Below are 16935 nucleotides of genomic sequence, written 5' to 3'. Positions count from 1 at the left end.
TCGTGTCTTTTCAGGAGTCATATGTGTGGAAGATGTACCAGGAGCGCTGTTGGGACTTCTTCCCAGCTGGAGACTGTTTCAGAAAACAGTTTGAGGATCAGCTCTCTTAAAATATTTCCTTCAAATATTTTACAAATGAGGTTGTCATGTCATATCACAGCAAACTGGAATTGTATAGAAAAAATCAAGAAAATCCTGTTTGTGAACTATTAAGATGACTATTAATAAAAACTTTAATAATTTCTATGGATAATTAGGAATAAGAAGGGATAAGAATTTGCCCTAGAAGGGAAATTCATGCCAGTCTTTTTTGTAAAGTTTAGTCATTTAGCTACTTATTTGTAAAGCATTGCCTCTGACACAAATTTAGAGAATTTATGGATTTTGCTCATTAGTTTTCTAATGTCACTCACAGTTAACCTGTTTCAAAGAAAGCAGCTTACCAGTTAATGTGCAGTAACTCAAGCAGACTACCACACATATCACAAATGCATATTAATTGTACTTACATACTATTCAGTCTCAATTATATGCTTTGGTGGTTGTGGCATCATTGGAACTTTAGCATATTTATTTGTTAGAACAGCTGATTTTTTTTTTCAGTTTTAATTTCTTCACATACTACAGTATTTATGTTGAATTTTATTTACTGTTTTTTCCTAAATTAATTTAAAAGTCTGGGATAGTGAAAACATTAGAGTACATTACAGACTTGACTGTAATATCACTATTAGTTGATCTTGGACTTGGCATTAAACAGTATGTGTAATAAAGACGAGTTTGATCAGCAGTGGCTTTAGTAGCCTTTGTTATTGTATTTAACACAATTAATAAACACACACAAAAATGCAGCAAGCAAAAGCTGCAATTCAAAAAGAATGAAAAAGACGGAAAAATTAAAACCAGGTTAATGTTCACTTCAACCATTTTTAAGCTTTTAAAGTTTCTCAGTTTTATCAAGCACTTCACCATTCATTAGACACTAATCCTCTTTAGCCTGAAATGATAAATGCATTTATTCGCTGTCACCGAATCCCCAAGTGTGCATCCCACCAGTTAACCTTTACTCTATTTTTCAATGGATGCATTTTACTAGATTATATAATAAAAGTCGATTAAAGGATAACAACATTTAGATTATTTGTTGGCAACTTTGCAAAGTCATTGCAAGTCAGTTTGCATTTCAGCTACTAAAACCAGCTATTTAAAACCCTGGTAGGTTCCAATAAACCTACAATTTTTTTAAATGTGGACTTACTTTTTTTAAGTAAATGTAAGTGCAAAAAAACTATTGTCTGATTAGACACGGGTTGATAAATATTCACAGTTTAAGATAACAATGCACTAAATTGTCCCCAAAACCCCCCAAAATGTCATTATTTTTATTTTCATGACAGCAACAAAACCTCTGGAAGATTAATTATATTGTTGGCTTACTATTCATGGTGTGTATTTAATAAAAGAAATGGATGTCTGGTGATGGTTTGATGATTTAAAATGACTTTCAGTTGTAATATCCATTTGGTGTATGTAAAAGCAAATGGGTATTAAAAACAAACATTCAAAAACAATCGAATCATCCTGATTTACACAGTATCTCTGCACGCACTACAGCACTCTTTGTCTCATCACAGCCCATTTTCATACCATGCTGCTGAACTTTGACTCTGTGGAGCATCCCAGCTGACTGGGGATTAAAGCTGAGCATTAAAAACTCACATTGAGCCTCATGTGCTTTTTGGCCATTCTGTGTGCAAACATTTCTCTCTCAGCCCGCTGGAGTCACACATCGACTGTAAACATGAACATCTCGGGGATACATCAGGGGATGCTCAGGATGTATGGTGAGTCGGATCTTTACTTCAGGTGTGGATCTTTCTAGCGGTTGGCATGTGTTGCTTTTTGTAGGGCTTACGGTAATTATCCAGTTTGTTGTGTACTTCCTGTCATGCTATTGCAAATGCAGATTTTGTTTATATATTTATGTATAATTTCCATCATTATCTATCATGGCATGGAGATGGTGTTAAAAAAAGGATGATAAATAGGACAAGTTAGCAATGCTCTTGAGTACGATTTTAATAAGAGAAACCTATCAGTTTTCTCATCTTTGTATCCATTAGCAACCATATTATGAGTTTTTCTTCAAATAAGTACAGACGAATCTATATATACATTGTTTCACTCAAGATCCAAAGCTGTGACAAATGCTGATAGAAACATGACCTAAAGCTGTAGTTTGAAAAAAAATGCTAAAAAGATGCTTAGACAGTTGGTATTTTAATACCCATATGTTGTTTACCGTTTGCATATAGAACAAGTAAACACAAAGTGTGCGTGCGATTACACTATATGATGTGCACACGGTGGTCAACAGGATCTGATTCATGCTTGATCCCCCAACCATCTGACTGCCTTTAATCTGCTGGGATGATGGAATGACACAGTGTTCATTCTTTAATCCACGTGTACAATGCTCCCTCTGCTATCTTGATCACTCTCAGTATCCTCTGGGGGTTTGTGGTTCTGATTGGAATTGTTTATCACATTGTCATTTTGTCAACAATCATTTTCTACACAATGACTGTTGACTTTTTCTCTGCATTTCTGGTTCAGGTGGATTTATTTTCAAACAGTGGAAGAAAAGATTTCTCCTTATAACTGCTGAAGGCAGTCTCCTAGTGTGCCATGATGCATCATCCCCTCCCAGCCAGCTGGTACTCTTGCAAAACAGTTGTGAGGCGATTGTGGAAGGCAAGGAGATCTTGGACCTACCTAAATTACCCTCTGGCGGGGGCAGAGATTGCTGCTTTGCTCTGATCCTGCCCCAGAATAAATATCTGCTGCTGCTGGCGGAAACCTCTGCAGAGTGCAGGTGTTGTGGGGCTTTCTCTGCTAACTCTTGGGCCTTGTTTTAGATTAATGCTGCACACATTTAAGTTTAATATAACAAAGTTTGAGTGGTTTGGGGAATATGCCTTTTTGACTATTTTGAAACATATATGTCAGGTGAAAGACACATTAGCTACACATTCCAAAATTTCCAGGTATTCCATTGTTGTACATGAATTTGCATAAAGGTAATAACAATCGCTTTTTTTACTTTCAGCCAGTGGGTGAACGTGCTGAAAAAAGTGAAAAAGGTAAGTTAATAACATATTTATATTATTTATAATTATGTGTAATAATTATTTATCAATAATGTTTACTATGTTCACCATCTATGTTTACCATCATTATTAATAATTGTAATTTGTTATCAAACAAAATAGATGAACTTGATAGGACTGTCAGCAGGTTTTTTTTTTCACATTAATGAAAGAAAAATGATGTGATGCCCCATGTCAAAGAACATGGGGCATCACACCATGCTTTGTATGGCAGATTGGTCAGAGTAGCCATGGTCACCCTATCTACTTTGGTGCATACCACCTATCAAACCTTCTTGCAGACTATTTCCACTCCTGGATGCTGCAGGATTTCCTTAGCCACACTGAAAATAATGATGAGAAACTTGAAAAAGAGTTCAATGTGCTGACTTGTCCTTAAAATTCCCCAAATCGGGATTCCTGAAGTCAAGTATGTATCTGCAAGCGCTGAAAAAACTAGAGCTTAGAGATACATACTGAAAGCGCATGCTAGGGCACCTGTGTAGGCAGTCCATGTCACAAAGGTCAAAGCTTTTAAAATCAAAAGAGAGACCTACACAATAGACAGATAGTTTAAATGTTTCTGCCTGGTGTATGTCATTGCTATTCATTAAATGTATGTATCAAAGAGATGTTTCACATAAAACAATGAATGTAGACCAGGGGTGGGCAATCTCAGTCCACGAGGGCCAGTGTCCCTGCAGGTTTTAGATGTGTCCTCGAACCAACACAGCTGATTTAAATGGCTAAATTAGCTCCTCAACATGTCCTGAAGTTCTCCAGAGGCCTGGTAACGAACTAATCATGTGATTCAGGTGTGTTGACCCAAGGTGAGATCTAAAACCTGCAGGGACACCGGCCCTCGTGGACTGAGATTGCCCACCCCTGATGTAGACCTTGTAGTGGTGTTAGAAAGAAGGCTGTGAATCACCAGAGTCAGTAGGGCGAAAAAGAAAAAGTGTGAATATATTTTCAGAAAAATCACTATTAGCATGCAAAATCATATTTTCTGTACACACACAGAATATACACTACACTATGGACTCTTTGGAAATTAGATTGATTTATTTACATAAAGAATGTGCTCTGCGCTTTCAGATAATCTTTTAATCCTTAGATTTTTTTTGTGTGTTTTAATCAGTCGATTAATTCATTTCTTTGAATTCCTGGCAGACATTGTGTTGGGAACATTATTTTTCTTTAACAGCATCTCCATTTTCTTTTCCACAGAGTCTCTCATCACCTCTCAGTCCTTGCAAGCGACATCAGATGCCACAACCACGTATTACTCTCCGAGATCTTGTGCCTGAGCAAATCCTGGATAAAGATCCACCAACTCCACCTGTCAGCGACACAGAGTCATCCTCCCCTGGGCCGATGTCTGGCGCTTCCCCGAAGGAGAAAGGTGAGCACTGGTGTTTCTTCTATTTTCATGTAAAAAATATTGCATAGATAGTTTATTAAAACATGCTTTTCAAACTGTTCATTTCAACAGGCAGGAATTCTTCCCGTACTAAGTATCATAAAAGAGGTGCATATTCAGCAGGCTGTTTGCGTCACGGCACTATCAATAATGCCCAAGCAATGAAGGCAGTTTATCTGCTGATGGGAGGGGCTGCTGCTTCCTCTGCCATGGGTTATTTAGGCACATGCTCATCTTCTAATCTGGAAGCCAAAGCCCCGGATCTGCCACTCTGCACAGATTTCTCCAGCATGGGACCAGCAGGAGGGTACCACACTGGCACTCCTGCACTCGACTCCGCCCATTTTAACAGCTTTGACTTTGAAGTGGCAGACTCTGATTTTGACGCTTTTGATTGTGGTGGATTTACTTTCTAATAATCTGCTTGTTGGACACTGTGGATACGGATATATTTAATGGTACTGAACAAGTTGTTCCCACATATTTTGTCAAAATGACAAAACCATGTGAGGATATTTTATTAAGGGATCAATAAAATAACCCTGAATGTCAGTCAGTAAACCTGCAATAATAGCATTGTTGCTCATGGGTGTAGTGGCAGTGAGTGTGAATTCAACACTGACACAAATGTGATGTGCATTTAGGCAATAATACTGAGGTTCATCATTTTATTGTTGTGTTATTTTGTCACTATCATTTATCATAAAAAACATCAATTACAGCAACTTTAATAACACATGTGACTCCATCCTGTGGAAGAATATTGTGTGCTGTTTTGGTTTAAATGTTCCTCTGTGTTTAATGGAGGCTCTGGATATTATGGGTACTAATTGAAGACTGATAGCATGATACACTTAAGTACCATTTGTGCGTAGTGTTGAAAGAGTCTTAAAAATTATGTAATAACCCAGATTGGATTAAAATCCATCTGTAATAGATACATTGACCAAGGACAAACTACTAGAGCTCCCCTCAATCTTTTTTGGATCTTGGATTTATGTTACATTCAAAGTAATTCTGTCTGAGTTCATTTCCTTTAAATGAATAAAAGCTTTGTGTGGAAATGTGTTCTACTTGTTCTCTTTGTGCAGTTAGTTACTAACCACCTAAACTGAATTTCTTGCAAATACTTTTAATAAAGAATATCCATTTTGCATTCAACTGAAACCAACAAACCCAATAAAAGCCAAATTAAATTGAAATGAAAACAAAAAAAGGAGCAGGGAATAAAAAAGACAATAAACCTCCCCCTGACTGGCAGTTTGGTAATACCTGAACTAAAGCTATGTCAGAGGACACCTGATGGTGTGACACATCAGGCAGGAGTGAGGTCCCTGCTCACAACGTGCTTCTTATAAGTTATAACTAGAATAATTTAACCATTCTACGTATGCAATACATAAAGTATATACAGTTTCTTCAGTAATTTGTGTTGAAAGCTAAATAACACATATTAATTCTTTTTTGTTAATACTGTTAATACTTTTTATCATTACATAGTTACTAAAGTGACACAGGCACTAAAAGTACATTTTTGTCCATTATTTTCTTTTTTAGTTTAAAACGCTTTTAGTAAGAAGCATTAGTTAACAAAACTAGACTTCTTCCCAGTGTAGCTTTGCAGTGATGTGACTATTTTTGAGGTAGCTTGCAAAGCTATGCTTCTTGAGAAAAATAGCTTTAACACTGTTTGGTAACTACTGTAATGCATGGGTCACATCATCACTCTGAGTTTTCTCTTGTTCTCTTATTTAAATTAAATACAACAGACTGTTTTTTTTTTCACTGTAGCTGCTCACCAATCAAGTCACTTATGAAGTGAAATCAAATTCCTTCTATTTGTGTAAATGCATGCAGTCTTAATCACCTTCCTGGCACAGCAGCAGCTTAAGACAGTCATAAAATCCTGTGTGTGACTTCACTGATACCCTTATAGGCCCATATAGAGCCAAGGTTCACGAGAGTTTGTAATTAACACTGTTCTTAATATTCTCTCTTTGTTCATGCACTAAGTTGGGGTTTTTTTAAGTTAAAAAAAAAAGTAACTAAACATCATCAGTACCTCTGTCCTACTTGCAGTGGAGTGAAATCTGTGAGTATTCTCCACACAAGGTCAGTCAGGTTTTCAGCATGTGCTTGGAGTCTGCCAAACTTTCCACTTGTCTCTGCTCCTGTTTGTGATATGAGCCCAGGCCACAGCCAGGGTGAGAAGAGTGTCCAGTTTAAGAACAATATCATGCCTCTGTTTTTTTAAGGGTTATTTTTTCGTAGTGGAAATTATTCTATGTGCTTACAGTATAAAAGTATGAAAGTGAGTGTTAAGTCTTAAAGTAGTGTTAAGTCTGAGGCCATGGTTCACTGTTGGAAAACGGTGGACTGCTTCCTCTGGGTTGTGAGTGAGTTGCTGCCTTCTGAGAGGCCTTTGGACAGGTCGACCAGTGAGTCACTGAAAACTGTCACAGAAAGGATGCTGAGCAGGAGGCAAGGCTTTTGATTTAGCAGTCAATCTACCTTCCAAACGTCCACTTTACTAATTAGATCTGGAGGGATTCTTTAAACACTTTACCTGGCTTTGGTGGTTGGACCCAGCCTCACAAATAGTCCATGGATCTGGCACATCCACAGCTCAGGATAGAGCTGCTTTTCCTTTGCTCAGAAAGAGTTTGATGAGATGGCTCGGGCGTCTGATTAGAATACCATCTGGGAGACTTTCTTTTGGAGGTTTTCCAGGCATGACCAGCTGGAGCTGTAGATTGCTTGAGGGATTACTATGTGCTCAAGTTATGGAGCAACTGGAAAATCCTCCCCAGCAATGTTTCCAGCAAACTGAAATCTATTGCTGGGGAGAAACGAGAGACCCCTGGTGTGCCCACCTAGTCTCCTGCAACTGTGAGCGGACCTGGGAAGACTGGAAGAAGATAAAAAAAAAAATGAATAAACAAACTATTAACTAATCTAGTCCCTCAAATATTTCAAAATAAAGGTACTTTCATTGTGAACCAATAAAAACTTTTATTTACAGTTGCTGGTAGCAACCACAATCTTTTTTTTCTTTCTTTTTTAACAAAGTTAAAAAGTCACAGAAGAATCAAGATTCAGGTCTTTAAATTTTCTAAGCTAGCCATACAGTCATAAGTCAGCCAGGTTAGCTAGAAAATTAGCCTGCATTTAAAGACATCTAAGGTTTAGCTTACTAATTTAGCAGCACACGTGACCATGGTTTCTTAACGTCTACAAACAGAAATATCTTCAGAGAGAGGTTTGGGCACTTATAAACAGTATCAGTATCACAGCAGTCTGTGTAACTTAAGTACACAACAAAATAGACACTATAAATAACAATAAAATGTCTAAAACCACCACCAAAAACAAACATAGCAAAGAAAGCAAAGTTGGTTGCTAAAATCTCTAAAACAAGACAGAAAACGTGAAAATGATATCAATAAAATCATTTTCATGACAGCAAAAATAAAGGAATCATTTTGATGATCACCACTGCAAAACCAGTTAGAGGCCAGAAGGCTTTTTTTTTTAAAAAAAAAATAAATTGTTGGAGCCTGAAAGCTAACAAGATGTGCAACTGTCTCTCCCCCCAGGCTGTTATACTAAGGACTCATTTAGCCCTTTTGACAAACTCTAGAAAAGAGTGAACATGCACACACACACACTCATTCATGAATGCTGAATGCTGTGTACATTTGTAAGTAAATATTGCCTTTTTAAGGTGTGTAATGTGTAAAGTGACAAAGAAGAGACGTCTTGTTTAATCTTAGGATTGTACTGCATGTGCGAATTTACATTCGCATACATTGTAATCACATATGTATAATACCAGTAATATAAAGGTAATATAATATGAAGTAATATAATAACATAATATAAATGACATATACTGGCTGAACAAGCATTGACAGAGGTCTTTTTCATTCACATCCTTTTTTCTGAACATACAATAACAAAATTATTTTATTATTTTAGAGGCTTGGCATTCAAGTAGTGCTTAACAAATTTATTAGACCGCCTGTCACAAAAACAAGAAAACAAATCTTTTACAAATCTGTCAAAAACTTGTTTAAAACTAAAAAGTTAATTTGAAACATCATAATTGAAATTGCAGCAACAAAAAATAAATATATATTTTTAGCAATTACCAGTGCTGTCAGTTCAGCTGTGGCATAAGCCTCACATTAGGTGGTGGTCTTTTAAATTTGTTTAGCACTGTAAATTATGACAGGAGTCTATCTTAAAAGTAATGTGTCAATAGTCATATGCAGCTTTGCTGACAAGTACAGTCTTCTTGGCAGCCAGTTAGAGCCTACAAAATACAAAGTCTTGTCCTGCAGCATTCTGAGGAAGTATTCCAAGTACAATACCCCGCATCTGTTTACTTATATCTGCCCTCATGATGGAAATGTAAATTTGTAACACGGCACCGCATGTGCAACAGTTTCTCCCCCCCAGGCTGTCTAAATATCTCAGATCAGCCCTCTTTACAAACTTGTAAAGAAAGAATAAACATGCGTGCACGCACATTTTCATATGCAATACCTTTAGGTAGGAGTCCTGTGTGTATTTTGTAGCTCAGTATAGTGTTTTTATGATGTGTAAAGTGACAAAAAAGAAATATATCTTTAAAACTAGTCACTATACTTCATATGCATGAAATTGTTGAACAGAACATACAAAGAAATAAAGATAAAAAATAAAGTAAAAACAAATATAGAATAATCATAAGAGTACAAGAGTGGTCCCTTATAATCCAGGGCCTTGTTACAGAGGGCTTGCTGGTTGTTTGAAAGATTCAGGTTTGCTGGCTGTACTTTGCAGATCTGGAAACTATGTCCATCTTTCATGTGTGAGACTCCCCTTTTGTAAACTAGAATCAGTTAAAAAACAAGATACTGTTTCATTATGCGTTGTAGGACATGATAAAAGAGAAAAGTTCTGTGCAGTCACACACGAAGTGGGACAGATGGTAACAATATCTGCAGATGTGTTTGATTATAGGATGTGTAACATCATGCGCTCAATGCAATGACTGTGAAACGTTTTAACAGTCGCTGATTGAATGAGATTAAAATCAAAATTCCCACTTGTCCTGATTAACGCATGGTGATGTAGTGAATCCCCACCTTGACGTCAGCCGCAGCCAATAGGACTTCACGGTCATCGCAGAAGCCCTGCCCACTTTAGCAAGTGCAGTCTGTAGCGGTAACAGGGTCCGCCCCCTGTCTCTGCAGATAAAGGTTCGCAGTCTGCTATCCCAGGCATGGATGACGGTTGTAGTGAGACATGGCAGTGCGACATTACACTCTCGACTTCAACCTCTCTACAGCAGGTAGGAGGAAGGTGATGCATAGCTGACTGTAGGAGGGTCTTTCGTTATGCATCAGGGCTGCATGCTTTGCTAGCCTGCTAATTTTGGCCTGCTAATTTATAGTCAATACTGCCAGGATTATAAAGTGCCACTGGTACGTTGCCCATGTTTAGGCACTATATGCATGTGCCCTACTGCTATGCTGCTTGTGCCCACCAGTACAAACCCCTGTCCGTAGGCAGGTACGGCTTGACACTGGTAGGCCACTATTAGCTCGTGAACTGTCACATCAGTATGCATATTTAATGTCAATGGCACATATTTACAGGTCAGCGTAAATGTCTGTTTAGCAGGTATCTTTGTGGATAATGCAGCGCAAGCAACTACGGTTGAAACCAAAGTCACATCACTGTCAGTGCAGCATAAGCTTCTAATTAAAGCTCAGTTAGCTTTGGCTAGCATGGCTATGATTAGCCTAGCCGTGTTAGCAAGTCTCTATAATCAATAACAGAGGGCCCGAGCGATCTCATCAAATAGTTGCGAAAAGTACAGCTTGAATTAATATAATGCGGATATGTTTTATGACTTATAGGACTTATACAGGTGTGTCTGTTTCATAAGTATAAATTATAACATCAAGTGTGAGTAATCGTTGTTAAATCATGCAGCACGCGCTTTTCGTCGACCTAAGTCTGTGACCCCGTTAACACTCGATAATCAGTAAACACATGTAGTAAATTGGCACCCGTGCGCTTTGAGGGCTCTGCCAGACATTTATAGGCCAATAAAATCGTCCAGGAAGACGTGCATTTCTGTTATTGTTGTGGTTTTACCATTAACTGATAGTGGTGTGAGAATGAAACTATGAAGATTCTCTCAAACTGTCATTAGGCTTTTTTTTTTTTTTTTAAAAACCCTTGGTTTCAGAAGTCTGTTTAGAAGAACCAAAGTTTGTCACAGATAATAAATTGAGTATATGATAATGAAAGTGAAGTGCAGGTGTATTTGATTAATATATTTTTGTTCACATCAGATTTATTTGCTCCCTCTTTCAGTTGACCCTGCCTCGACAGTGTCTGGTCTGCTGTCTATATTTCATGAACAGGAACTGACAGAGACTATTCATGATACAGACGGGCATGGTTACCTTGCTACCTTTGTGGGCAAGAATGGCAGGTAAGGTCAATATTTTTCACAAACAAAAGTGACTCCTTCAGTCTAATTATAACTCTTTAGCAGTAAAACTTGGATTACTAATTGGGCAAAACATTTTGTGTATTAGCATGTGATAGCTTAAAGCTAATCTGGCTAGGGTACTTGTTGGCTCTTCTTCAATCAGATTTGTGTCTGTATAAATAAATATTAGGGGTGCAACAATACTCATATCGATATTGAACTGTTCGATACAGTGCTTTCGGTACGCATATGTATCGAACAATACAAAATTTTTAATTTATTTTATCAACTTTTCTTCTGACGATGCTGTCTGTGTTGAGCGCTCAGTGGATCTGCGCTCGACAGTGCAGCCTAGGCGGAGTAATCGAACGCAGATTGACTGAGCGCAGGGCAAGCTAGCGAGACAGAAGTTAAGCTCTCCTTGCAACATGGCAAATTGAACCTCCCCCACCCTAATTCAGATCTGGCGTTTGGAAGAATCTTGGTTTTCATGTGACATATGACCCTGAAGGTAAGCGCCTCATGGACAAAAGTAAAACAGTATGTTGGATGTGCCACCCAATGCTCAATTACATTGGTGGGAACTAGTGCGTTAGCGCAGTTTGCTCGTTAACGTGTTGGCCGTCCAGCCCCACGCACGGGGCGATCCGCGGTGGCTCGTTAACGGAGATTTGCCGTGTTGTGGCGTTAACGTCATTTCAACGAGATTAACGCTGACAGCACTAGTGGGAACACAACGAATATGACTGCACATTTACTCCGACATCATCCTAGTGCAAAGACAAGTGGAAGCAGACAAAAACAACAAGCACGCATGCTACAAACTTTACCCGAGTCATTTAGACAGCCGTTAGCACATGATTCTCCTTATGGGGACCTGATATGTTTAATATGCTGCTGAGAGTATACCCCAGAAGAAGCGTATAGTATAGCTTTTATTTTGGAAAGAGCCATTTCTCTGTAATAAACTCTTTTCCAAAGATGAGTGATTTCTCGATCAGATAGATTTATTATTTTATCCCTTTGTTGTTTCAGCAACATTAAATTTAAAAACTGTACTTTTGAGTTAAAATATATATTTATAATTTTAATAAATGACAAATTAAAAAGGCATGAACAGTTTTTTTTGTATCGAAAAAAATATCGAACCATACCGTGAATTTTGTGTATTGTTGCACCCCTAATAAATAAGTGTACTAATTATCCCAAAGCCAGGATGTGTTTTTACCAAATGTGGGTCTTTGGGGAGGTCTAAAACTTCTGTCGTCTGACTCTCTAAACAATGTGTACGGCTTCTTGATGGACTTCCTGATAAATCCTGAGCATGCTTCTAGTTGGACAGCACTGCAGGAATGTTTCAGTTAATTCTTCAAACTTTAAAAATATTACCCTTCAAACTTCTTTGCAACAGAGGAACTTTTCACAGCTTCCTCTGAGGGTTCGCGTTGCACACGTTGGGTGGCTTTTTTGTTTTTAGTTTAGTGTTCCTCTAACTTTGTTTTGCATCGTTTTCTCTTTCCTATGTCAATTCTCAGGTTTGTTGTCCTGCGTGTGCACTCCCAGGGGCTGGTCACAGTTGATTTGCAGTGTTACGAAGATGATGACATTGCACAGCTAGACAATGTAAGAGCATACACAGGGCTATTGTTTTTACCAACATTGAAACTAATAAGGTTAATCTCTGGGACTATATAATGATAACCCAACCCTTTTTGACCTTAGGCATCTTTAGTGCCTGTCAAAAGATACTTACAGTTACTGTCTGTGTACTGGCTTCCTGTATTCAAACACTTTCACATCCCTAAATGCTAGTGCATACACAGAGGGTTAAATTACACCAACTATAGTGTTGTTTACTCCCTACGTGTTTTGCTTTAGGGTTGTCTGTGTAGCAATATGAAACCTTTCACAAATTTGGTGAAAGTGGCATTTAAGCTGCATCTGTTCTTACTCCACAGCTTTTGAATGCACTGGAAAATAAGCTAAAAGTTCTCTTAAATGGCAATATTACAAGGATTAAAAAGTAAGTATCACTATATTGTTCTTGTAAATGTATCGTACTTCATGGTGCAGTATTATTTATCCCCCCCACCTCCCAAAAGGCTTCCAGCCCTTTTGCGAGGAGCAAAAGTTGACCGCTACTGGCCCACAGCCGATGGCAGACTAATTGAGTATGACATTGACAAGGTGGTGTATGAAGAGGATTCTGAATACCAAAACATAAAGATTTTGCACTCACAGCAGTATGGGAATATTCTAGTTCTGGATGGAGACGTTAGTAAGTATATAAATCATGGCATGTTGCTTGCACACAAGATTTTGTTTTTTCAAAATGACTGTTTAACGTAGTAGATTCAGTCTAATAAGAATTATTTGTTTTGCCTTTAAAAACATTTTTTTCTTGCAGACCTTGCAGAGAGTGACTCTGCCTACACCCAGGCCATCACAGGCAGTGGAAAAGAAAACTACGCTGGAAAAGAAGTGCTGATTTTAGGAGGAGGTGATGGAGGAATACTTGCTGAGTTGGTCAAACAAAAGCCAAAGATGATCACCATGGTGGAGATATCCTTTACTGAGCTTTTATTTGTGTGACTTTGTTCATATTAAAGCAAACATTCACTTTTTTTAGATCACTCCAAATCACAACAGCGCCTACCTCAAGGCGCTTAGATTTGCATTATTCTCAGTGTAATTCTGTGTGTGCATCTGACTGTTCCTTAATAAAGCTTCTACATTGACCAGAAGGTGATAGATGGGTGCAAAAAATACATGAGGAAGACTTGTGGTGATATCCTGGACAACCTGAAGGGAGACTGTTACCAAGTGAGGGCTGAATTGTTTTGTTTTTTTTGTGTGCGCATTTGCTCAAAACGTATTTTCTGTATGACTATACCATGCACAAACGTGTTGCTTGCATAGTCTTTAATCTTATTTAGAGTGCGTTATTAATATTTATTTTTAAAGCAGCAATAGGCAGTGACAAAAGTTTTGAAGCAGGGGTAAATTGAAGATGCATTTTGAATCTCCTCGTCTCATGGATTGCAGATATTAATTCAGGACTGTGTTCCTTTGCTGAAGAAGTATGTCCAGGAAGGAAGGACATTTGATTATGTTATTAATGACCTCACTGCAATCCCAATATCCACCTCGCCAGAAGAAGGTATTGATAACAATAGCCATACATCAGGAAAGGTGGCACACAGGTGCAGCGTGAAGAAATGTTTAACTTGTCACATGCTGTCTGGTTTCTGTAGACTCTACATGGGAGTTCCTGCGTCTCATTTTAGATTTATCTATAAAAGTGCTGCATCCCAGTGGGAAGTATTTCACACAGGTGAGTCTGCTCCTAATTTACCATACAGTTCATGATTGGGGGATTTTGTCAATACTGTTTTTAAAGGTGAACTAAATATTAATTTGAAACACTTCATGCTGTGAGAAAGTGGATAACGGGGGAATGACAACCAAGCATTAGAACGCATCATTTCTACTGTGTGTCAGGGCCTAATTATTTATCTGTATGAGTCTCATGAATCTTTTCTTCTACTGGCCATCAGGGCAACAGCGCAAATCTGACCGAGGCACTGAATCTGTTTGAGGAACGGCTGGGAAGGCTCTCGTGTCCAGTGGACTTCCGCAAAGAGGTGGTGTGTGTTCCATCCTACCTGGAGCAGTATCCTTTCTATCAAGTCCCATAATTTATAAAATGTTTACTGAATTTAAGTATTAAGGCTAGGTTATCATTTCTGCTTTCATTAGAAGAGAAATTAAATAATGTTCTTATACTGTGAGGGAGAAATTCAAAGTGTCTGCTTTAAAAAACCAAAACAACCAAACAAAAACCCCAGACATTCAGGCACTGTCATAGGTCACCTTTGCATATGGGCTGATTATTAAAATTGGGATATTTGCTTGCTGTGGTCACCTGATCCTGCCAGTGTAGTTTAGTTAGCAGGCACATTAGGACCATCTGATTTTAATAATCCAGTCTAAGCGTCTGTCTGCAGGTGCCGCTTGCACGCACTGCAGCACTATGCACTCTAAACACCACTGATCTAATTGAAAAACAGTCTACTAACACACCAAAGCCACATGCAGGTGAATAAAGATGGTCTTCCCCATCTATCTAGCTCAGTTTCAATCCAGTCTAACATTTATTTATTTTTGTGTACATGTGTAGTCCTTAACTCGACTATCAGATGGGTTTTTTACACCGCTTGGAAAAAGTAAACAAGTTATCTCCTGAAATTCTCAGCAGCTGGAATGTGAAGGCTCCTAATTTCTTCTGTACCCCTCAGTTGTACGCAAATTGAATGCAGCCTGAAAATTGGAGGCCACACAAAATTCAGTTTAGTTTTAAATGTTAGGAACTATTCAGATATTTCCAAAGTCTCAATTGTTCACACGCCTCTGTGCACATTGGTGAGCTTCTGCTGACTGACTAAGACGAGTAATTTCATTTGCTGTTTTCAGTTAACAAACACTGACTGAAAAACACTCCAGCTTAAACCAGTCAAGTTGGTGTGGATAAGTTATGAGAGTATATATGTGTGTATATATATTTTTTGTCTTTTTCTATAGCTGACTGAGTTCCCCTTGAGGCATAATTGCAGTTTTATCATCCCCATTCTTTTAATTTTACAACTTGTCAGTTGTATTGTTTGTTACTTGAGGTTTTTTTTTTTTTTTTTTTTTTTTATGTCCACTTGCATGTGCTCTGAAGCAGCTGTTGGAACACTGATTTTTATACACTGATAATGTGGATTAACTCATCTCCCATACATATGTACTCATTTTCTGTAATCTTGAGTTATGAAGTTGAATGAACGTGCCTCTGCGTGAGCCAGTGCACAGGTGCAGCATACCCAAAGTGTCACTTTTATGCTTCATTTTTGTTGCTGCCTTTCAAATGTGATTTCTTTCAGGTTGTATTAAGGTGGTCACGCCCAGTGGGACTGAGGGGCTTAAATCAAAGTGTTTTAAAAGGGAAACTATTTCTCCAAAGTTACTGCCACCTCTGCTTGTGCTGTTTTGTCATGTTTTATCGGCACCTTTTTGTTTTTTCCTGATATAAAGTTTTTGTTAAGACTGTATTAGGTGCACGTAAAGGACGGTGAATGTAGCTTGCATATACAGTACAATGCACATTTGATCTACCCTGTGGGACATTTATTTATTCGTTATTTCATCAAATGCTGTCCTTTCCTGCTTGAGATGATTTTGACCATCTATGATTAAACTGTTTTTGGGGGAAACGTACCTGTGGTGTTTGACTCATTCCTCTTGATCACTGTTATCTTAAGAAAAATGCAAGAGACAGGAAACATGACTGTTTCCTCGTAAGAACTAATATTTGTCCAAAACTTAAAGTACCAGTTTGTCAGTCAAAATCTTAAAGCTTAAGTAATCAAATCTAAAAAATAAGGCGGTAGAGGTTAAAAATGTCAAACTGCAGCAGCAGCTTTTGCATTTGCTTAGAATGTGTTGGGTTTCTCATTCTGTGGCATGAGGCTATAAGATTAACCATCTTCACTTTCATCCCTTCTCAAGTCTTGTTTCTTAAAAGTGATTTAACTACTCTTACACTTAAAAAAAAACAAAACAAATGATTACAGACTCTGGCTGAAGCTACATGACTGTTGTATTCATTGCTGCTTCAAACAAAATCTGTCCAAGTAAGAGAAATTCAGTATTTATTCTATCCTTTACATCAGGTTTTAGTTTCCTCTCATATTTTGGTCTTTGTTAGTGCTTAACGCTAGCTTGGAATTACTTTGTACTAGTCTTCTGGCGCCATTTGCCACTTTTCCACTAGTTTACACAGATGCCATACTAGTGACGCTGTGTGGTGTGTTAGGAAAACTCAGGTA

The 16935-nt window shown here is 38.0% G+C and overlaps 3 protein-coding genes across 6 annotated transcripts in view; all 3 read left to right on the top strand.

Moving 5' to 3' along the window:
- Nucleotides 1–2685, top strand: part of LOC146379041 (ryanodine receptor 1-like) — a 54157-nt gene extending 51472 nt beyond the window's left edge. For all 4 annotated transcript variants that reach the window (XM_084942299.1, XM_084942297.1, XM_084942298.1 and 1 more), the window contains one exon: nt 15–2685. In XM_084942299.1, coding sequence (XP_084798425.1) covers nt 15–110 — 96 coding nt within the window. In that variant the 3' untranslated portion in view covers nt 111–2685. The remainder of the gene's footprint in view (nt 1–14) is intronic.
- LOC146379040 (uncharacterized) lies at nt 1730–5624 on the top strand. Its single transcript, XM_084942300.1, has 5 exons — nt 1730–1844; nt 2617–2875; nt 3110–3143; nt 4380–4554; nt 4645–5624. The coding sequence occupies exons 1-5, from the start codon at nt 1730–1732 to the stop codon at nt 4986–4988; spliced, it is 927 nt and encodes a 308-aa protein (XP_084798426.1). The 3' UTR covers nt 4989–5624.
- A 4135-nt stretch (nt 5625–9759) lies between these two features.
- sms (spermine synthase) lies at nt 9760–16324 on the top strand. The gene is made up of 11 exons (XM_084942295.1): nt 9760–9910; nt 10945–11065; nt 12601–12688; nt 13024–13088; nt 13168–13343; nt 13473–13629; nt 13801–13888; nt 14111–14225; nt 14320–14399; nt 14623–14738; nt 15265–16324. Exons 1-11 carry the CDS (start codon nt 9865–9867, stop codon nt 15293–15295), a joined length of 1083 nt encoding a protein of 360 aa, XP_084798421.1. The 5' UTR covers nt 9760–9864; the 3' UTR covers nt 15296–16324.
- The last annotated feature ends 611 nt before the right edge of the window (nt 16325–16935 follow it).

Source organism: Perissodus microlepis, chromosome 10 (genome assembly GCF_051167445.1).
Source record: "Perissodus microlepis isolate ML-2025 ecotype Zambia chromosome 10, ASM5116744v1, whole genome shotgun sequence".
Classification (NCBI taxonomy): domain Eukaryota; kingdom Metazoa; phylum Chordata; class Actinopteri; order Cichliformes; family Cichlidae; genus Perissodus; species Perissodus microlepis.
This window is presented reverse-complemented; position numbering and strand designations above follow the sequence as displayed.